The sequence below is a fragment of the Ambystoma mexicanum genome, chromosome 1p (genome assembly GCF_040938575.1).
Source record: "Ambystoma mexicanum isolate Mex_15411 chromosome 1p, UKY_AmexF1_1, whole genome shotgun sequence".
Taxonomy (NCBI): Eukaryota; Metazoa; Chordata; class Amphibia; order Caudata; family Ambystomatidae; genus Ambystoma; species Ambystoma mexicanum.
This window is the reverse complement of record NC_090921.1, coordinates 835,390,512-835,413,009: the sequence shown is the minus strand read 5'-3', so window position 1 is coordinate 835,413,009 and position 22,498 is coordinate 835,390,512. Positions and strand designations below refer to the sequence as shown.

The window sequence follows — 22,498 nt, the reverse complement described above, 5'->3', positions numbered from 1 at the left end:
GGTGCTATCCAGCCGACTACCTTTAAACACCCAAACAGAGACCTGCATAGGACATCCCAATACATTCAACTGGTAAGCCTTCCCCTACTTACCGACACCAGCCTGAACAGCTCCAATAAATAAACCTCTAGATACTCATGGTAATTCTCTACCTTTTTCCCCATTTCTCTTTCTTTTTCTAACATGAATTCCGGCTTGACTTTTGTTTTCAATGTATTGATTGATGTAATTATTCAAATGACTTTCTAAACCACCTAAAATGATTAATCATGTAAACAACCTGGTTTATGCAAACTATATGCCACTCATATGCAACAATCATGAAATTTGGCAAACAGCGAATCATACCTTACGAAAATGCGATCTTCACATATACTGTGCAATTGTCACATACCCATGTAAACTATATACTTGTTTCTGGTCTCGCCACTTGTATTATAAAATGAACTCTTATGTCACTACATGTCACTATCACTCTGCACCTTAACACAAACCTCACCTAAATGCACAGCCTTGAGAAAAACCATCGGTTGAAACACGTGTCTGTTTGTTTATTTATTTGTATGGCACACCGAACCCAAAGGTAACTGGGCTCATGAGGTACAAGAAAACTTTAGGCTTAGGTTACAAGTAGAGTACCAAGGTTGGTATACACAAAGAAAATGGTGGTGAAAAGATAAGATACATACAAAATGCAAGGAACATACATATACAGAAAATGGTGTTATCGAAGATGGTAGGTCTCTTGCATGTTACTAAGCAGAAACAAGAGGCGAGATTAGTATCTAGGACATGAATACAGTATGCAAAAGTAGGGGCTAATGTGATTAAGTATCCTTGGTTTTGAGCCAATTCACAATTGTTCATCTGAAGCTGAAGTAGGTTTGTTCTACTCTGTGCAAGAGGGAGTGAGTTCCAGGTTTGAGCCTCCTTAACTGGGTAGCTGCTACCACCAGATTTTGCTAAATTAAATCTAGGTATATTAAGGCAGAAAGAGTTTGCAGTTCTAGAGGGGCGGCTCAGCGTTTTCCAGACTGTGCACTCTGTGAGGTATAATGGGGTGGCATTGTTGAGGCATTTGAAGGTCAAAGAAGCTGTTTTGAGCAGGATTCTAACGTCGATGTGAGCCATTGGTTTTGCCTTCTGGTGTCAGATATATGCTCTCTGTTGGGAATATTTAGTGCCGTTCTGAGAGCATTATTCTGTAGAGTTTGGATTTTATGTAAGATGAACTTGCTAGCTCCCATGTAGAGGGTGTTGCAGTAATCCAATTTCGAGAGTATGCGGGCATTTGCTAGGGTAATACAGCTGGTGTTGGATAGGTACGGCCTACAGGCTCTGATAAGTTTGCATGTATAGGCTGTAGCCGATGCCAAGCTGTTTACTTCTTTGGTCAGGGTTAAGGTCGAGTCAAGATAAAAACCTAGGGTTTTTACTTCCTTAACGACCTTGATGGAATTACCATCAATGTTAAAGGTGGAATATTCAATGTTGAGTTTTTTTAGGTTGGCAGTGGTTCCAAGAATCGGTAGCTCGATTTTGTTGTCATTCAGGCATAGGCCATGGGTTGCCATCCATGCCTGAATGAGGAGGTAAATTTTGTTTACAAGGACCGTATCCTCAAGGTAATTGCCCGGAAGGGGTAAGGATCTGGGTGTCATCTGCATAGTTAGTGTAGGAGACACCCAGACGATCCAATTTGTCGGAGTGGTTTTGTGAATATGTTGTACATAGTGGGTGAGACACACAAGCCTTGTGGTACGCCACAGGTTATCGGTATGGGGCCAGCTGAGGCAGAAGGGGAGAAGACTCTCATAGTCCCTGTTGTTTAAGAAGGATTGGACCAATGCTATTGCGTCCTTGGAAAACTGAGCTGCTGAGACAACGTGTTTGCATAGGACTTCATGGTCCAACAAGTCAAATGCAGCTGACAAGTCAAGGAGGAGTAGCATGGCAGTTTTCCCTTTATCCATAAGTTCCTCTATTTGGGTTTTTAAGTCAATTAGTGCCGTTTCAGTGCTATGTTGTAGCCTGAAACCTGATTGGCGGACAACTAGGAGATGGTTGGTTTCGAGGTACTACTGTATTTGAATATATGCTACTTTGTCAAGTATTTTTAGTGAAAAAGGCACTGTGGTAATTGGCCTGTAATTGGTTAGAATGGAGGGGTCCAGTGTTTGCTTTTTTAGCAGGGGTGGGACCCACGACTCTCTTAAATTACTTAATACAATGTTAATTTGGAAGGAGGCTTTGATAAGTTTAGCAATGAAGGGTGCAGGGTCTCTGGCTGCATCCTTAATTAACTGTGCCGGGCAGTTGTCTCCCTGGCATTTGGAAGGTTTCAGAGAGGAAATAATTTTCTCAACTTCCAGTGTGGAAACTTTGGAGAAGTTGAATTGGTCTAGTAAATTAGTTAGTCCATTGGCGATTGAGACCGGGGTTTCCTGATTTGGTAGGGTGGATTTCCTATTAGCAATCTTGTTTTGGAGTACTATTTTGTTGGCTGGGGCGTTCTGTATGTTGGTACACCAGAGTTTCATTTACAGTGTTGTCTGCCGGGGGTATGGGGCTTCCATTTCACATAGAATTGTGAATAGCTCCTTGGTATTAGATCTTGCTTTGGTGATCCTGTCATTGTATAGGTGTGTCTCCATAGCGCTTCTAGCTTTCTTTTTTCTAGTCTGAGGGCTTTTAGATGCGGTGTAAGCCAGGCATTCAAAAGCGCTCGTTGTTTACTTTTGTGCAGTTTAATAGGTGCAATAGTGTCTAATGCATTAGACATGGTACTGTTGTAAGCATCAACTAGAATGATTGGGTCAGAAGCGTTCGGGAGTGAGTTCAGGGATGGGAGTATATGGGGTAGTAACCTATCCACTGTGGTATGTTTTTTGTTCCTAGTAGGTTGGGGGGGGGGGGGGGGACTATGTCTCTGTCGGTGGGTGCTCGCTTGTTGATTGCCATCGTGAAGGCAATCAGAAGATGGTCTGTCCACAGTTGGGGTGTAGTAGAGATGACCGATGGTTCGCAGTTCATGTCAGCCACCCAGTCTAACGTCCTGCCTTTGTCATGAGTCGGTTCAGTCACCCTTTTAGTAAGTCCTTGTTCTGAGAGCATGTTCGATATTGCTTGAGCTTTTTTATCCGATGGATCGTTGAATCCGAGGTTAAGGTCGCCTAGCAGTAATACTTGTGAGGATTCTTTGGTATTGTTTGAGAGAATGCTCTGTATGCTAGATAGATTGTTAAGGTGCTAGTGTTAGAGATCGGTACTTTGCCTATTAGAAGTTCACATGATGTAATTGACGGGGAGGGTACTTGTCTAATTGCTAGGCTCGATTTGGCGATGAGGGCAAAGCCGCCTCCTCTGGCGTCTTGTCGGTCTACTCTGAGAATTTGGTAATTTTCAGGGACTGCTAATGCAAGGGCTGGGCCAGCAGCTGCGTGTAGCCAAGTCTCTGTGACTGCTAGTATGTCTAGGTCATTCATAGTGATCAGGTCAGCTATTTCCGCAGCATGTGCCACTAGTGATCTTATGTTTATTAGGGCAGTATTAATTTTAGTAGTGGTATTAGGTTCCTGAGAAATCGTGGGTTTATATAAGCTATTCTTGGTCTTTAAAGGAGTGGTAGGTACAGGTTTTTGTGTTTTGGCATATTTGCCTTGTTAGGATTAAGTGGTGGTTTATCCATAGGCAGGTTTTTATTGGGAGGGTAGCAAGGATTGGATAAGTGGCTTATTTGTGGTTTATAGAGGCAAGGTAATCTAGCTCAAAGTTTATTTCTTGCGGCAAAGGGGCAGAGTAGGGACGTAGAGTTAGTCATTGTCAGAGGTTGTGGTCCTGCAATATAGATACTTAATGCTGAAGTCCGTAGGATGCTCGTCACTGCAATGGTTGTAAGTAAGGTCCATTGGGCAGATTTAGGATTCATATTTCAGATGACGTCTAAGGTGTCATATGCTAAGTTGACTGGTAATGGCGATAGTTTACACTTTATTCACTTCCTAGACAGTGGTTGAGTGCAGTAGATACTAATAAGGCAGTTCAGTAGCGATGTAAGCTATGGGGCAATGGTACGGGCAGCATGGGTATCAAATACTGATCAGGCAGTTCACAGGCAGTATGAGCTAGAAGGCAATGGTAGGGACCACATAAGCAAAATATACTGAGCAGGCAGTTCACAACATAGGTATCAAGTACTGAGCACGGAGTTCACAGGCAGTATGAGTTATAAGGCAATGGTAGGCACCACATGAGCATCAGTTCACAACATAAGTATCAAGTACTGAACGGGCAGTATGTACTCACACGGGGTGTAAGCTATCAGGCAAGAACACTTACCGCATACACTAGTTTTGTGCTTAAAGGACGGTTTATACTAGATAATAGTGGAAAAACAGCGTTTACGAGTGTCATTTAGTTATCAATGCTGAATGTGCATCAGTTAGTGAGTCGCAGAGCCGTGGCGACAGCAGCATTTGGATCATGGAGGACGTGATTTGGGGTAATATGCATCAAAGGTCAGGCGTGCCGTTTGGCCCAGAAACGCATAGAAGAGAACGCATGGATATTGATTAGATATAGTGTGTAGGTGCAATAGGTGTCATGAGTTCTGCTTGAACTTTGGAAAGGCAACTTTATCTAAGCTGCAAAGTTTCCGTGCATCGTGTTGTGGTCCTTCCTGTTGCTTTACTTAAGTGTTGCTAGATTTCCATTTTTCCTTTCCTTTTTCGTTTTTGAAGCTCCATCCGTGGCTCTTTCCTCAAGAATGATTTCTTTTGTGAACTCTGTGATTTTTCATAAATTTTGTACATAATTTTTTAAAGGTTTGTAACAAATCAATTAAAAAAAAAAGAAAAAAATAGGCGGCATGTACAGTATGATGGACTCGGTGCCAGTGGATGGTAGAGCACATTAGGAGGCAATAAGTAGTTCAGTTGCATGGAATTGGTCTTAGGGAGGAGTTAGTTCAGATCTGTGGGTGAATTGCAAGTCTGCAGTGAGAGGCATGGGGCGTGCTTTTAGACGTGCTATAGTGAGAGCAGAATAGTTTCAAGTGGGCCTACCTTTGAAAGTCCTTAGGCAGAGTGGTAGGCCGAGCATCAGTGCGCAGACAGGCGCAAAACAGGGCTTTTACCCTTGGGCCTTCACCGGAAGGGCCTGTGCCGGCTTCCGCCTGCCGGCTTATGTGGACTGATGCAAATAAACAAACGTTGCTAAGCAACGTGATATGCTGCCTCGTTTTGGCGCCGAGTGGCCATTAACGAAGCAGGCCGTGAAATCAAATGCGCTCGAATGCAATTTAATGCGGCGAAGTCTCCACGAGAGAGACTGTCAGCACTTAAAAATCCTAAGCATGTAGCTTCATGGCTTGCATTGTGAACAACGTACCCATTAGGATGCATGTCACACAAGTGACAACCAATGCTAACCAAGGAACATTTGTGACCAACTCAAACCACAAAAGGTGTCCAATATTCATTGAAGAAGAAACTAACGTTTTGTCATTTGACAACGGGTTATCACCCGATCCAGCGCCAACGTACAAAAGGGTTCCAATCCCAGCAAAAAAAATATACTTAAAACTTGGACTGCAGGAGCTCTGTCCAGTTGGAAACCCATATACAGGCTGCTGCAGATAACCAGTCTACCTGAAAACAAGCACCAACACAGACTCACAACCTAGTGCAGAGGTCCACAGTTCCTACAAGCTCCAACCTCATTTCACGAACACTTCCTAGATAAGTCTTGCACAAAGCTAGAGAGTTTGTAGAAAAATCACTTGTAGGATCACACACTGTTAAGCCTGTGAAAAACAGAGTTGGAAAGTGAGCCACTGCAATTCCCAACTGAGAAGAGCACAGCTACAAGACAATGAGGTAAGTACCCCAAGTCTAAACAATACCTTTGGTTTGAAGAAGAGTGGTCCAGCTTGATTATGTCTTGCTACAGCGGTGCAGACCCTGTGTACATCAGCCTCAGTCGTGGGGACAAGAGGGAGGACGTCTGTAGGGCTACTGCGGCGGTACTTGAAAGGTTGTCTGCAGCTACGGGCTCTTTTTGGTTCAGCAGCACTTCGCGGTTACAGCGTTTGGTAAACGGCACTGTCACGGATCTCGGATACCGGTTGGGCTTCCTTCACTCCTTGGGTCCTGCTCTCTGGTGAGGGGGCTCGAACACTGGTCGTCCTGCTTCTGGAGGGTCCTTAGGAGACTCCTGGAGCTTCCAGTCGGATTTCAGACGTTGCACTCGACTACGGATTTCTCGACCCCTGGCACTCGGTTCTTGCAGCAGCGAAGAAGTACAGCCAGTCAGGCAAGATGATCCAGTGTAGTTTGTCTCAGGTTAGTTGGTCCCACTAACCTAAGGGAAGAAGTCTTCCCTTCCAGTGCTTCTCTGTCGAATTGAAAAAGGAGTTTCAGCACAGCATCCAGGCTTCACCGGGCAATTCAAAGCTCCCGGAGGATGCATCAAGCTTTGTTCACGGTTTCTTCGTCGGGTGTTTCTCCCAGTGGCCGACTCTGCCTCTAGTCCCAAAACCGTTGCCTTTTAAGCAGGTTTCTCCCATTCATGCACAGCCTAGGCTGTCAATCACAGAGCAGCGTGGCTGTCCTAAAAGGACAGCCAGCCAATCAGGACTGTTTGCATTCAGGCATTCCTAGAGACAAAGGACAGGGGAATTTTGGGACCCTCCCTCACATCCTGTCCTTCCAGACACACTGAAGCCTGCCAAAGGCAAGACAAACAAAGTGCCCAAATCTGTAAAACCCAAAAATGACCTCACAAACAGAAAATGACAAAAAAAGAAGTCTGGCCATTTTGAGAAATTGGTCACCCACGGGTGCTGTACTGCAGCTGAGGGTGCAGCCAACAGTAGAGAAGCACAATGGTAGGAAAAATAGACCACTGCCACCAGCCATCTAAAGTAGGAAGGGTAACATAAAAAATGTTACATGAGAATGTAGGATAAGGGGCTACTAGGTAACACCCCAGCACTCCACATAAGATGGGGTGTGCTGGACCTACATAGTGAAAAGGTAAGTAAAGTCAATTTCACTTTACTATTCTTGGTAACAAGAAAAGGTATTTAAACCTTATGAGAAATCTAAAGGGTTTCTCTGTGACACTGCACTGAAGGCACTGTGTGTCACTATACAAAAAGTGGATGGCCATGGAGTTTGTCAGACTCCAAAAACAGTGGAAACACATAATCAAAATCGGGGTAAACGCATGAGAGAGCGAGAAAAATGTCTCTTACTCCAGGGTTAAAATGAACAAGTCCTAAAGTTCAGCAAAAGAGTGGGGGGGCGGGGAGGTCTCTAAAGTCGAAGGGAATTATCAGAGACATGAGAATTTTCCCTGACAATGTGAGATTGACATAACCAATTGTAGCAGGACAGAGAAGATCCTTAAGAGCCCTGAGGGTTTGCCTGAGCCCCCAGTACTGGGGACAAGTCGGCCAGTAGGAGAATTAAGGACCGGCATGACCACTACAAATACAAGTGTTAACGTTGCGCCAAGGTTGAGTCTGCGCAATAAAATGGAAACAGAAAAAGTAATAATTGTCTTCAGCCCACGACAAACCCAGGAGTTAAGAATCACATCTGGAGAAGAACCAAGCAGAGCGACAAACTCAGGCAAGTAGCCATGGAATTCCAGAGAAGTTTAGTAGGAAGCAACCTCACGCCAGTCCTAATGAACTTTGTAGTAGTCAGAGCGTGACCAGGTTGCTCAGACGGTCTGGTAATGACGTCAAGACCGCGAAGCAGAGTGCAGACCCAAGAAGCTGACGGACTGAGGGAGAAGGGACGCCGGGGCTGCCATCAAGATGCCCGATCACAGGAAGAACTGGAGTGCTACTTGATCCCAGTGGCAGGTATGAGCAAGTTTGGGATGCCAGGTAGTGGACGGGAGGCAGGCGGCGAGAGGGTCTTGCATCAGAGGAACGCTTCCTCTCAGCCCAGTGGGCTAACGAAAACCACTGACCACCAGAGAGGGGTCTGGGACGCAAATCATGAAGTGAGGCATCTTCCTCACTGTCCTACTTGGCAGGAGAGTAAACAAAGTGGGTCAGACTGAAGGGAGATAGAAACCAGGGCCTGACACCCAAAATCAGAAAATAGCATGAGTCATCTTCCTCGTCGCAGTACCTGGTAGAGAGGGATGCCAAGCGAGTCCAATAAAAAAAGAGAAGCCATGGTCGAGGACCCTTCTAACATTTGAGAACTGTGTGTTTGTGGAGCCATTCCTCTTGGTGATGTTGAATTGTGCAACCAAGTGAACAGAGACCAGGGGAAGGTAGTCCTCCCCTGTGATTGTGTTAAACTGTTAAACCAAGACACCAGGGAGCCATTCTCCTAGTAACAAAAGTAGTAAAGACTTTCTGATAACAAAGTGTTAGAAGATAGTGATGTGGCACGATTGTAATGCTATGTTATGCAATGCTATGCTACATTAGGTTCTCCCAAACAGTTAGGCCTCAGACCCTCCATGTCACCTCCCTCTTCACACAGCACGCCGGACATGCCAGAAACCCTGCCATAATACAACACAGTTCTTGCCAAATGTCTGCAGTATCGTGCCAAGGAACACCTCCCTCCCCCTATTGTGAAAGTTTTATAATATATTTGTGTTTGCCAATGATATGCTATATACCAGTGTTAGGCGAGATTGTATGCTGTACCCTTAGGCAATATTGTATGCAGTACCCTGTGGGAGACTGCACCAGCCCTGTCCACTTTGCAATAGTTAACCCAACCTTTGGTAGAAGTCTGTACTACACAAGTTGGTAGAGTGACTGAGCAGCCAGGCTTATCTCAAGAGGGGCCAATGTGAGCTGTAGGGTTTCAACATAGTTTCAAAGTGACAAGTGTCCAAATAACACTTACACTCAAGGTTTCTTGATTAAATAATATGTATTAATTTAAGTCAGTTTGAATAAGCCTTCTTTAGAAGGGAGCAAATATGTAACAAATCTACTTCAACATACACACTCTCAGTTTCACTAAATCAGTAGATACCCTTTTGGGATGGCACACAGACACTTCCTACACCCTGAGGTGACTTCAATAACAAAAACACTGTGGACATTGATATATCACTGGTACATTTAGAGCAATACTGAGTTTGGTGTCGAAAGGAAAAGGTTAGGGAAGGAAACAATGGTTAACAAGTTTCTCAAACAGGTAAGCACTTGAACCCCTCAATGCAATGTAGATTTACCCTTTCCCAGCTATACAAGTAAAGAATGTATGATTTGGACTTGGAGGGACAGATCCAAACACAGTCCGAGGATAGAAGAGTCTTCAGGGAGCCAGGCTAGCCAATGTCAATTGAGCAAAGTCTAGGGAAGCTGAGGCACTTCTTGAAGGTAAGTAAAAAGCCTTGCACAATGTTAGAGTTTTGTAGGAAAAGAAATTGCTGTTGGGCCACAAGCTGGGAGTCTTGTGATGGGCAAAGCTGCAAGCAACTATGCAAAAGGCTACAAGTCTCAACTGAGAGCAAGCAAGCTACACAACAAAGAGGTAAGTACCCCTTAATTCACAGTATTTTAGGTCTGAAGAAATTGGTTCCAGCTCGCATCTGTTCCTGTTTTAGTATGGCAGATCCTTTTGTTCCTGGGCCTCAGTCGTGGTGACAAGAGGGAGGATGTCTGGGTACTCCTGCACTACGATTCGAAAGTCGGCGGCAGCAGTTCTCAAAGTTCAGATCAGCGGCACTTCACAGTTTCAGCTTCTCGTGAATTGCACCACTGTGGTTCTTGGACACCTTGTGGTCTTTCCTTGCTTCTGGGGTCCAGCACTCTGTTGAGGTGGCTCAAGCTTGGTCAGCCCTGTTTCGAGGGAGTCCGGAGGATCTTCCTGGAGATCTGGTCTGGGTTAAAAACTATGCACTCGATTCTGGTGTACGTGTCCCCTGGCGCTCGTTTCCTGCAGCAGCAAATGAGGTACAGTCAGCAAAGAGAGGATTTCCAGATGAGTTTGTCTTGGGGTTGATTGGTCCCACCAACCCAAGGGGAGAAGTCTTCCTTTTCAGGGCTTCTCTAGTCGAGGCAAATTGAGAGCTTCGGCACTGCGGGAGGGCTTCACCGGGCAAACCAACAGTCTAGGAGTGGCAGCAAGCTTCTCTTCCAAGTTCTTCTTCGGATTCCTTCGTCCAGTGGTTGACTCTGCCTTCCTTGCAAAAGACCTCACCTTTTATGCAAGTCTATCCCATTCATTTGCAGACTTTAGCTGTCACCCACACAGCAGGGTGGCTGTCCTCCACGGACAACCAGCTGGCCAATCACCTTTGGGTGCATTCCTCTAACCAAGGATACTTGGCACAGGGAGTTTCCCTCGCTTCCTGCCCTGCCAGACACGCTGGAGCCCGAGGCGGGCTACACCAGTGAACCCCGCCAAAGACAAAACGAACAAAGGAACCAAACCTGGTTTGGCACGCCGAGTAAATCTCAAGAAGGACCTTTACAACAAGAAATGTTGAAAAAACAAGAATGGGGCCATTTTTACAAAATGGGCACCCATGGTTGCTATACTGCAGCTGCGAACGCAGCCCGCAGTAAAAACACACAATGGTAGAAAAAAGAAAACCACTGCTACCAGCCATTAATTGTAGAACGGGTAACATAAAAATGTTACATGAGAAAGTAGACAAAGGGGATACTAAGTAACCCCTCCAGCACTCTATGTAGCTAATGTGCGCTGGGTCTACAAAGTTACAAAAGGTAAGTAAAGCCAATTTCACTTTACTGCTCTTTGAAACAGTAGTTTAACCAAGGGAAGGTATTTAAACCTTTTGGAAATGTGAAAGACTTCCCTGTGCCACTGCACTGAAGGTCCTGCGTGTCACAATGTAAAAAGATGATGTTATGGAGTTTGTCAGACTACAAAACGAAAAGAAACAGTGTTCAAATCAAAGAAAAATACATGTGAGAGTGGGAAAAAGGTCTTCCTCTCTCCAGGATAAAAATTAAAAGTCCTAAAGTCCAGCAAAAGATCTGGGGGTCTCTAAGGTAGAAGGGAATGAGCACATTTTTGAGAATTCTCCCTAACAACCCGGCACTCTATGGGTGGGCCCTAGAGAGCGCTGTGTGCCAACTGCCTGAACACTTGCCCTGCTGTGTTCCCTGCTGATCACTCTGTATGCTTTGTATCTGCCAAGGAGAACTGCTTGAACTTTGCCTTTGTGTTTTGACCAGGGGAAGGGAGCCATTCCCCTAAGAAGAAGCCTCCACTTGGCAACTTAACTTCTACCCACAGCCCAGAAGAAGGGAGTTATTCTTCTGAACCAAGAAGGTCTACTTTATTTTTAGTTTGGTATTAAGTGTAAGGGACAAAAGTAGGGCTTTGACAGAACGGTAGACTATTGATTTACACAGAAATTCTGACAGCACCCTTGGTCTTTTAGTTGAGGTAGGGAATCCCCTATTCAAGTTAGGGAAAGTTGGGTTTATCTTTAATTTTTATAAACTAAATAAGTCTAAAGCAATCACTGCCACCTGCATGTCAGTTTCCTCTTTCTACACCCTTACATCACCCATCCTAAAATTAAGCCTTACTGCTCAGTCACGTCTTCCAGTTCATTTGGTCTGTCTGTTGAAACCCAGTGGGTCCACTAAAACTGTGTCCCTCTAAGCCCCACACCCGTGTTTGTTTCGAAAACCCTCCTAACAGTAGGTGCTTGGCTTGCATAGTGTAAACGAGTTGGAATGATATTCTATCTAATCAAATAAGCACAGAATAGGAGAACAGCTGACCAATGTAGGAGTTGCATAAGTAATGGCAGGAATTAATGTTAGTGATGTTTGGGTTAAAAACATGCACAGGGTGGGTCAGACTAGCTATCCTGTGTGTTATGCCCAATTGTATCTAGTGCCTGCAAACTCTATGCATTTGTTTCAAAATAGATTCCTATAGATTAAAGCACTGTGGTTGGTTGGAACAAAGGCTGAAGTGACATTTGCGGATCGATGGCCCCATCAACGGACAAGTGACTTTAGGCTTCAGTTGTTTACATTCAAGGCACCTATCGGTGAAAGTAAAAGTGTGAATTGTGTAAATTCTGAATGGACCACAGTGAGTGTTTATCCCCTTAAGGCAGTGATTCCCCTGGGCTCTCCTTACTTTAAAGACATGTGTGTACTGCACTAACTAGCTGGAATGTTTCATGTTTCTCTGCCTTATCATTTCATTTGATATTTCCTTTTAGGCTTTTAAGTGTTGATCACCCATCATCTGTTCTTCGGAGTCCTTCAATGGCAACCATTGGCAGTGACTACTTATCCAACCTCTCTTCCCCAGAATACCACACGTCTTACCAGGTGCCTTCAGACATGCAAGGTAATGAGAAGGAAACTGGGAACATCCAAAAGCTTGCACATGGCTCATAAACTACAGCTCAGTCTTGTATGAGTCCACTGTAACAATATGCAACATTTATAAAACCCCACATAATTGTATTTATTGTTGCAGACATTAGACATTGCTTTGTGTCTGTTTTTTGTTTTTGCACTCACTTTTAAGAAATAACTTGAAACCTCCTATGGTTTTTCGTAATTTTCTTCTATATGTTGAAGTGAATACAAGTGGGTTGCTGCAATAGTTCACATCTTTTTAATGATCAAGCATATAAGCAACACAAGCACACAAAGGTTTCTCCTGGATTCTGTGTATGTATGTATATATATATATATAATATATATATATTTCTGAGGCTTGTGGAATCTGCTTGGATAACATGCTATGCATAGGCCGACATCTAGTGGAAGCTGCGAGTATTACAGTTGTTTTCGAAACTCGAAAAGGGACGTCGACAGGGCTTGCCAGTAATACTATCCCTAGTGTGACATTCACTGTACCCATGGTCCTTCATGCATTGAGGTGCTTCAGATTGTTTTTTCCGCCATCATTGTCGAACACTGAAAGTGGAGTTTCTTTCAGGCTAACGCCATTTATTATAACAAAAATTAGAGCGAATTACTCTCTGTCCTGTCTTAGCCGTTCCTTACAACAACTTCTGCAACAGTATCGAGGACTTCCTTCGTCGGCTGCAGAACTTGCCTCAACAAACTTCCACACAGCCTCGGAAGGCCACACCGGGCCTCGGCCCTCACAGTAGGGAGAGTGGGGGATGGTTGATATCTTGAAATAAGAGAATGCATATTACCCCTTCTTCCCACTTTACTCGCCAAGCTGCCTTTCAAATTTGAAATGGAAAATACACCTTTTAAAATTTGCCTTGAAGGACTCGCACCAGGTGTTCAATCTCTCTTTCGAGGGACCACAACAAGGGCCACTGTAAAGCCTGCAGGCTCTTTAAACCCAAAACATTAAAGGACCGCAATAACAAGCCATGGGCCCACCACGCCATGCAGGCCGAAGCCGCCATGGACGTGGAAGGTGCTTCCAGTGACGGCAGCATCGGCGTCTTTGTTAGGCAAAGGTTGTATGCAGTACCCTCTGAGACCACTGCACACAACTCTGACTACAGGTATCGGCAACCCAACCTTTGGTATAAGCTTGTACTAGACAGATTTGGTAGCGTGTTGAGCAGCCAGGCTGATCTCAAGAGGGGTATATGTGAGCTGTAGTGGAGTTACACAAATATTCACAGTTACAGGTATTCAAATAAACTTACACTCAAGGTTTCTTGCATAAACAATTATTAATTTATTTATCAGTCAGTTATAAAGCCTTCAGAAGGGAGCAATAGAATAGTAACGCACAAATATACTTCTGTACTGTGCACTCTGAGTTTCTAAATCAGTAAAGACCCTTTTGGGAAGGCCCACAGACACAACCTACACCCACAGGTGACTTCAATAACTAGGGTGCTTGGGACCTTAATATCTTACTGTTGGCATTTAGAATACTCTTAAAAGATGGTTAAATGCAAAGGTTATTAAGAGACCACAAATATTCTTAAGCACATAAGTACTTTTATATTTTCCTAGAAGATTCATTCAGTTCAATAGGCTAAGCCAAAGTCAACGGGCAAAGGTCTTGTATAGGATGAAGCACTTCTGGTAAGTAAATGGAAAAGTCTTTGCACTAGTTCTTAGGAGTCTTTGATGAAAAGAAGAATCAAATGTAGGGCCACAAGCTGATTAGACTTGTGAGTTGCAGAAGTAGGCACGCACTCTACATTAACAGAATGTTTACAGTACCTTTAAAGATGAAGAAAAGATGCAGCAGATTTCTGTTCCTGGGCGTCTCTGCAGGTCTCACGGTTCCTGGGCCTCAGTCGTGGGGACGAGAGGGAGGACGTCGGGGGACTCCTGCTATGCACTGGGACCGTCAAAACTCGCAACCGGCAAACTTCACTTTCAGTGGCTGTTCAGTGTTTCAGCTCCTCGCGTCTCCCACAAATAGCGGTTCTTGGCTGTCGAGATGGTCTTTCCTTGCTTCTGGGGTCCCGCACTCTGTTGAGGGGGCTCGGGCTTGGTCAGTACTACTTCTTGGGAGTCTGCAGGATCTTCCAAAAGCTTTAGGCCAGGTTAAAAGCAACGCACACAATCTGGTGTTCCTCTCCCTGGCTATACGGTTTCCAGCAGCAACTCTGTGGAAATTCAACCAGCTCTGAGATGGATGTCTAGGTGGCTTACTTTGGAGTTGATTGGTCCCACCAACTCCAGGGAAGAAGTCGTCCGTGCAGGGGCTTCTCTGTCGATGCGAACTTGGCATTTCGGCACTGCAGCAGGGCTTCACCGGGCAAACCAATGGTCCAGGAGTTGCAGCAGGTGTCCTCTTCAAGTTCTTCTTCGGTTCCTTCGTCCAGTGGTCGACTCTGCCTTGCAAGCCAAAGGACTCGCCTTTTATTCAGTTCTCTCCCATTAATTCCAGCCTAGCTGTCAATCACCCAGCAGGGTGGCTGTCCTTGCCGGACAGACAGCTTGCCAATCACCAAAGAGTGCATTTGGGTCTCCTAGGAGACTAAGCACAGGGAGTTTTGGGCTTTGGGCACCTCCCTCACTTCCTGCCTACCCCAGACACTCTGGAGCCAGAGGCGGGTTTCTCTTGTGAATCCCGCCAAAGGCAAAATGACCAAAGAGAACAAACCTGGTTTGGCGTGCAGAGTAAATCTCAAGAAGGACTTTTCCACTAAGAAATGGCGAAAAAAGAAGACCGGGCGCCAGTTGGACAAAGATGGCTCCCGTGGGTGTTTTACTGTAGCTGTGAACGCAGCCCACGGTAAATGCATACCATGGTAGTTTAAACGAAACCACTGCCACCAGCCATTCAATGAGAAATGGGTAACATAAAACATGTTACATGAGAAACTAGACAAAGGGGATACTAGGTAACCCCTCCACCACTCTATTGTAAGATAGCGTGTGCTGGGTCTAGAAAGTTACAATGGTAAGTAAAGTCAATTTCACTTTCTGCTCTTGGAAACAGTAGTTTATCCAAGAGAAGGTATTTAAACCTTTGGGAAATCTGAAAGACTTCCCTGTGTCACTGCACTGAAGGTGCTGTGTGACAAAATGTAAAAGATGATGCCTACTCCGCAACCAAAAGAAACCGAGGAAAAAATTCACATTAAAATACATGAGAGAGTGGGGAAAAAGAGTCTCGCTCTCTCCAGGTTAAAAAAAATCAAGTCCTCAAAATCCAGCAAAGTTGCTGGGGATCTCGAAGGTGGAGGGAATTAGCACATTTCTGAGAATTCTCCCTAACAGTCTTCAGTGACGGCGAAAGGGATCTATCGGATTCCCATGTGCAAGCCCCCGACCCCGCCAGACAGGCCGGCAGCTCTGTTACGGGTACGACACCTGGCAGCACCAGCACAGGCAAGCAAGCACACAACCCAAGGCCATAAATCGACGTCAACACCGACTACAAGGCCACACACAGCGTCAAGGGGAAGGTCCACCAGTTCACTGTCCTCTGGGTAATCGTGATCGCCTCATGATAGACCCCCGAAGTTGAAAGAAAAAGCAGGCTTGGGCGCGGTGCCCAAAACTACTGTCGAAAACCAACCGTTGAAAGACTCGATACCGGCCCGTTCACACGCTGATAAGCAACAGTCGACACACGACGAAATAGGATAGGACCCGACAGTCGACGGATACATCGAAATCGGCAAAATCCCATCAGATATTGAAATGATCCCATCTTGTTAAAAAAACATGTCCCAGAAACACTTTTGAAGCGGCAGACTTCGAAACCCCACACTTCGAAGACCCACAAATCCTCTAGAGAAAAGGAGACCGTTACCCAGGGGGAGGGAACAATAACAGAGGCTATGAGGCACAATTGGCAGCCTATAACTGAGCCACCTCCCACATCATCTATCCCAAGTTCCTCACAATGGTCTGCTGAAGATATAGACTTGGTCATGAGGCGCATGTTATTTCTGGCCAATTTTTTTGACAGCAACACTCCAGGTCTAGAAAACCCCCAGAACACACCACTATCTAGTGGGGCAACAGTCACAACCCCTGCAAAAGGAGCATGGGCAGACAACCTACAAGCAGCCACCCGGCTACAGGACTCAGGCCAGCTTGAACAGTATGACCCCAACCAAAGATTCCAGGAGACTGGAGCATATTCAGAGGATCAGGGAGACATAGGGGAGGTGGACAACTATTATGATAACAACGAGGAAGACGTTTACGTCACCCCGTCGCCAGACCATACAGACCCGCCGGTGGCAGACTCACCGGTAGATGACCAGATCCAGTTCACTGACATGCTCCTAAAGGCAGCTGAACACTACCAGATAGAAAACACAAGATCAACAAGTAGACAAAGATTTTGTCGAAGACATATTGGAAGAAAAGAAGGCAGCAACCACATCATCCCCTTATTACAATTCGTGCAAAGGCGAATTCAACCATCTTTGGTAACCCCTAACTTAACGCGGGCAGTAAACCTCTGCATTGAAAACATTTTCAGTCCAGCCCCCTCAGACCTCCTCTACATCAGGTCAATTAAAACCAGACTCATTAGTCGTTACCACCACTAGGAAAAGGGCGGGAACACCTCTCGCATCATCAGAGGCACCCCCCGACAAGGAAAGCAAACAAATATACACTTTCGGTTGGAAAGTTGCCACCTCGGCAGCATATCATGCGAGGATTGCAAACAAATACCACCATGCTGCCAAGCTACCACTGCCACAAGTGGGACTAAATAGCCACATTAATGGCCTCGGCCCCAGAGCCATTGAAATCCCAACTCTACCTCGCTGTGTCAGAAGGGAAAGCGGTCACCAACTGCATTCTGAAGAACAACTTAGATGCAGCTGATAACGCGGGGAGAATTATTGCAGAAGGCACTCTTATCAAGCGCCACGCATGGCTGCGCCAATCAGGCTTAAAGCTGGAAACACAAGCAGCTCTTCAAAACATGCCGATCGATTCTGCAAGGCAGTAGAGAATGCACTGAAAAGTGCAAAAGAAGAGTATGACACTCTAAAGTCACTGGGCCAGAACGCCAACAAACTCTTCGGTCAAAGGTGCGGATATAATTCTCGTCGCTTCAGGAGACAAAATTCTCAAAGGGGATCTGGATACCACCAGAGTCAGGGTTCATCCTGGTGTTCAACACAAGGCCAATCCTCACAAGGCTTCCAGAGGCGCCAGCGAAGATCTCGCGGCAGGGACAGATCCTCCTCTTCAAGGTGGATCCACACCCCCAAAGCAATGACCACTCACTTCAGGTCCCCTCTCATGTCACTCCACTACAACGACGCATAACACACTTCACCCACGCATGGGAGGGAATCACCTCAGACAATTGGGTGCTTTCTACCGTGGTGGGCAGTTATTGCATAGAGCTGCTACAAAGACACTCCTACCATCCCCTGCGACAAAGAACCACCACAAAGGAGGAATAGCGCATACGTCTGGAAGAGGTGGAAGAGCTGCTGTTAAAGGATGCCGTCGAAATCGTCCCGGCAAACCAGGTAAATGAGGGTATCTATTCAACGTACTCCCTTGTGCACAAAAAAGATCTAACAATGCGCCCTGTATTAGATCTGCGCCCTGCAAACACCTATGTCAAGCCACAAAAATTGTGCATGACAACGCTACAGAAAGTAATCCCACTGCTAAAGCAAGATGACTGCATGGCAACCTTGGATATGAAAGATGCCTATTTTCATATTTCAATGTTCCCAGCGCACAGAAAAGTCTTGCGTTTCAAGATAGCAAACCAGCACTACCAATTCAAGGTGCTACCCTTTGGCATAGCATCCGCTCCAAGGGTATTCACCAAGGCATCTGCACAGGGAGGCAATCCCAGTGTACCCCTACCTGGCGACTGGCTGATCACGGGGGGACACTCCAAATTTGCAAGCAAAATACCCAAAGAACGATCAAGCTTCTTTTCCAATTAGGCTTCTCGATAAAAAAGAAAAAGTCAAGCCTTGTACCAAACCCCACCAAACAGTTCTTAGGAGGAAGGGTTAGTCTTTCCATCGAAGGAAAGAATACAAAACATACTGCTGCAAATACCTCAGTATCAAGCTGGTCAACAGAAAAGCGTATGCAAAGCTATGCGTTTGCTAGGCATGATGGCATCTTGCATTTACCTGGTCCCACACGCACGATTGCACATGTACCCAATGCATGAGCGGTTGGCGAAACAGTGGTCTCAGGCAAGCGGTCAGTGGGACGATCTAGTGGTTGTTTCGCCAATACTAGTACAAGCTCTACGCTGGTGGACAAGGGAGAATCTGTTGAAGGAAAAACCCTTCCACGACCCGGCGGTGCAAGCGGTAGTTACAACAGATGCATCACTCTCCGGGTGGGGGGGGCCCATCACCTTGTTCTCACAGCACATGGTCTGTGGACTCAAATCACAGCACAAAACCACATCAACTTGCTGGAGCTTCTAGCAGTATTCAAGCCTTCGAAGCGCACCTGACGACAAATCAGTTGGTACCAATTCTCACAGACTGCACCACTGCAATGTGCTATATCAACAAGCAGGGGGGCACACATTCTCCAAATTTGTCCAGGCTAGCACAGAAAATATAGAAATGGGCAATCAAACGGGGGATATTCCTGACGCGCACGCAAGGGGTGGCCATCTTCGAGTAGGGATGTTAAACATCAAGGGGATGAATTCACCCACGAAAAGGTCTTTAGTAGCCAGGGAGTTCCGTAGAGTGGGCCTAGATGTGTTGTTCCTTCAGGAGACCAAATATGCCAAAGGGAAGGAACGGAGGGTCCCGGGTGGGGTAGTGGGTCAAACATACTGGGGCTCTGGACCCTTGATGAAGACGGGGATTCTCATCAGGAAGGGGCTGAATCTGGACAGATGTAGAAGGTAGGGCCCTCCTGGTCGTGGGGAATGTACAGGCAGTGTTTTTTACGTTTGCAACAGTTTACTGCCCCAACCAAGGCCAGCTGCGGTTCCTGTTGAAAATGCTCCCGAAAATGATGCTTGAGGCTTCCGACCATATAATCTTGGGAGGTGACTTCAATTTTTGGGCTGACATTAAGCTGGACAGGTAAGTGGGAGGTGCAGGGACACAGGACCCACCTGGGAGGGGGTGCACAGAGATCTTGGAGATGTTAAGCACAGGGACGAATGGCAGCACCATCACCCGAACGAGAAAGGGTATACCTTCTACTCAGCTGCACATGGTACCGTCACTAGAATCGACTACTTACATGTCTCAAGAGGGCTGTGGGATGTGACGCAGGGATCAGAGATTTCCCCGATCACATGGTCAGACCATGATATGGTAACGGTGGAACTAAATAGGTGTGGTCTACCGCACAAGGGGTAAAAGTGGAGTTGCAATGAGTCGCTGTGGAAAGAGCCGGTGTTCCAAGCGGAAATGTCTGAAGAAATTGGGCAATATGTCAAAATAAACTATACGGTTGAGGTCCCAAGGAAGACGGTGTGGGAGGCAGGCAAGGAAAAAAAGGCAGCGGACCTTAATTGAGTACAGGATGAGGGAGGAGATTGCTCATCTCGACAGAAGGACGAGGGATGCCACTGAAGGGAGGGAGGATAGAGTTCAGGAGGCGAGGAAGAAAAGGGAAGAGTGAGGAATAGTGAGGAAAATAGTGAGGAAATTACAGTTCCTCAAACAAAGGTTTTACGAGAAGGAACATTGCTGGCGGCCAGACTACGGGGACAGCGATCCGAGAGATGGGTGGCGGCCATAGAGGAGAGGGAAGGGGTTACGAGACCTGGAAAAGATGGGGATCCAAGAAGAATTTGCAACATTTTATGAGAGACTATACAAATCCGAGGCCAACCCGGGCAGGGGAGCCATATCGTCATACTTAGCCGAAACACAGATGCCGAGACTGTCTCGGGAGGAGGTTGCAGTAGTGGATGGCCCTATAACGGCTGAAGAAATCAAGAGGGCGGTGTTGAGGTTACCGCTGGGGAAGGCCCCGGGGGAAGACTGGTACACAGCAGGCTTTTTTAAGTCATTTATCTCACCTCTCCTCCCTTTCATGGTAGAACTCTTCAATGATATTCTGTAGACTGGGGAAGCCTCGGAATCAGTCTCCCGTGCTTTAATAGTGGTGATTCATAAGGAGGGTAGAGACCCCAGAAGGTGTGGGTCTTACCGCCCCATTTCGCTTCTGAACATAGACGCCAAGATCTATATGCGGGTATTGGCGGCCAGACTGGAAACATACATGCCCCATCTAATACACTCAGATCAAGTAGGCTTTATAATGGGACGACAGGGGGCAGACACGATGCAGAAAATCTTGCACTTGATTCATGAGGTTCTGGAGATGGGGGGTGACCCGGCCATTCTCTCGGTGGACACTGAGAAAGCATTTGACAGGGTGGAATGGGGCTTTCTGGACGAGGTTCTGGGCAAAGCTGGCTCAGGGTCCAGGTTTAGGAGGGGCGTGATGGCAGTGTACGCTTCCTCGGTGGATGCTGAGAAAGCATTTGACAGGGTGGAATGGGGCTTTCTGGACGAGGTTCTGGGCAAAGCTGGCTCAGGGTCCAGGTTTAGGAGGGGCGTGATGGCAGTGTACGCTTACCCCAGAGCACCTGTGGCCGTTAATGGCGATTACTCCCGTTGGTTTGACTTAAGGAGGGTCACGAGACAGGGCTGCCCTCTCTCGCTGATTTTATTTGCCCTTTCCTTAGAACCTCTTGCACAAATAATTAGGGGGGGACCTCCAGGTTGAAGGTCTCATGGTTGGAGGGGTGGAATATAAAGTGGCACTATATGGATTCGACCCTAAACACGTTGGTGTTGGAAATCCACAAGAGGATGCCGCAGGCACTGGCACCGGTAGTGCCAAACCCGGTTGCCCCGGATCAACCTCTGGTGAAAAAGAGAAAACATTCAACACCTCTGCTTCAGACTCCATGCCCGCGCCGTGTACCACCCCCCTCACCCCCCCCGAGGTACCCGGACACTGGGACGATGACATTGTGAGACAGCGGGCGGATCGCTGCAGCCGAAGGCATACCGCCAGATGAGGTGGGGTCATTTCATGCCATGGTCGCCAGGGCGTCCAAGCCCTTCCAGCTGGCACCTGAGAAGACAAAAAAGGAAGGTTTCCTTTACCAGAGGTGCGAGGCCAAAAGGAAGACCATCATGGCGGTGCCCCTCCTGGATGACGTTGGAGAAGAAGGCCTGGCCCTATTGAAGAATCCGGCCAAGCAGGATAGGCTGGAGAAAAAGTACAGGGTGCCAGCGTCCGCACCCAAGGGCCTACAGTCGCAGCCGCTGCCGGACTCGGTGGTGTTGGTGGCTGCAAGGAAGAGATCGGCTAACCCCTCTTCATTGTCCTCCATCCCTCTGGACAGTGAGTGGAAGAAGTTTGACTCCATGGGGAGAAGGGTCATCTACTCCGTGGCATTGACTGTCAAGGTGGCCAATGCACTGGCGATCCTGGCCCGGTACAACAGGGAGCTGTGGTACAAGCTGGGCCTGATTTTGGAGTTGCTACCTGACGACAAGCGGGTGTAGGCAATCTCCCTACTCCAGGAAGGTGAAGTGGCGTCGAACATGCCATCACGGTGGCCCTGGACATCTCAGAGACAGGTTTCCGACGGATGAAGAACAGTGTCTGCCTCAGTCGTCGAGGCTAGCTGAAGGCCACCACTTTCTGCCAGGAGGTCCAAACAAGAGTACTGGACATGCCCTTCGATAATAGAAGTCAGTCGACGAGTCCTTGCAGGACATGAAGACTGATACGGATACGGCTCGTGCCCTGGGCGCACTCCAGCAGCACTGCTAGTCCTTTCGCACCTCCGGCAAGTCCGGCAGATCGATGAAGGGTTTGTGTGGAGGCTCCTCTTCATACCATCATCCCTCCCGGTCCACAACCCAGGAGGCCTACAGAGGCCGTTCCAAGGCTTGGTGGAGGTGGTCAGTGCTGTTTTCGCCCCCAAGGCGGAACGCAGACACCTAAGCAGGACTTAAGCGGCTGGGATGTCAAGCCCCCACCCATGCACCCTGGTGGGAGGCTAGCTGGTGGGATTTGTCAGCGAGTGGAAGAGGATCTCCACTGACAGATGGGTGCTGGGCGATCTCACCCATGGACATACCCTGGAGT

The 22,498-nt window shown here is 46.9% G+C and overlaps 1 protein-coding gene across 2 annotated transcripts in view; it reads left to right on the top strand.

Moving 5' to 3' along the window:
* PIAS3 (protein inhibitor of activated STAT 3) overlaps positions 1 to 22,498 on the top strand; it is a 588,108-nt gene that overhangs the window by 548,468 nt on the left and 17,142 nt on the right. For both annotated transcript variants that reach the window (XM_069652797.1, XM_069652796.1), the window contains one exon: positions 12,205 to 12,335. In XM_069652797.1, coding sequence (XP_069508898.1) covers positions 12,205 to 12,335 — 131 coding nt within the window. The remainder of the gene's footprint in view (positions 1 to 12,204; positions 12,336 to 22,498) is intronic.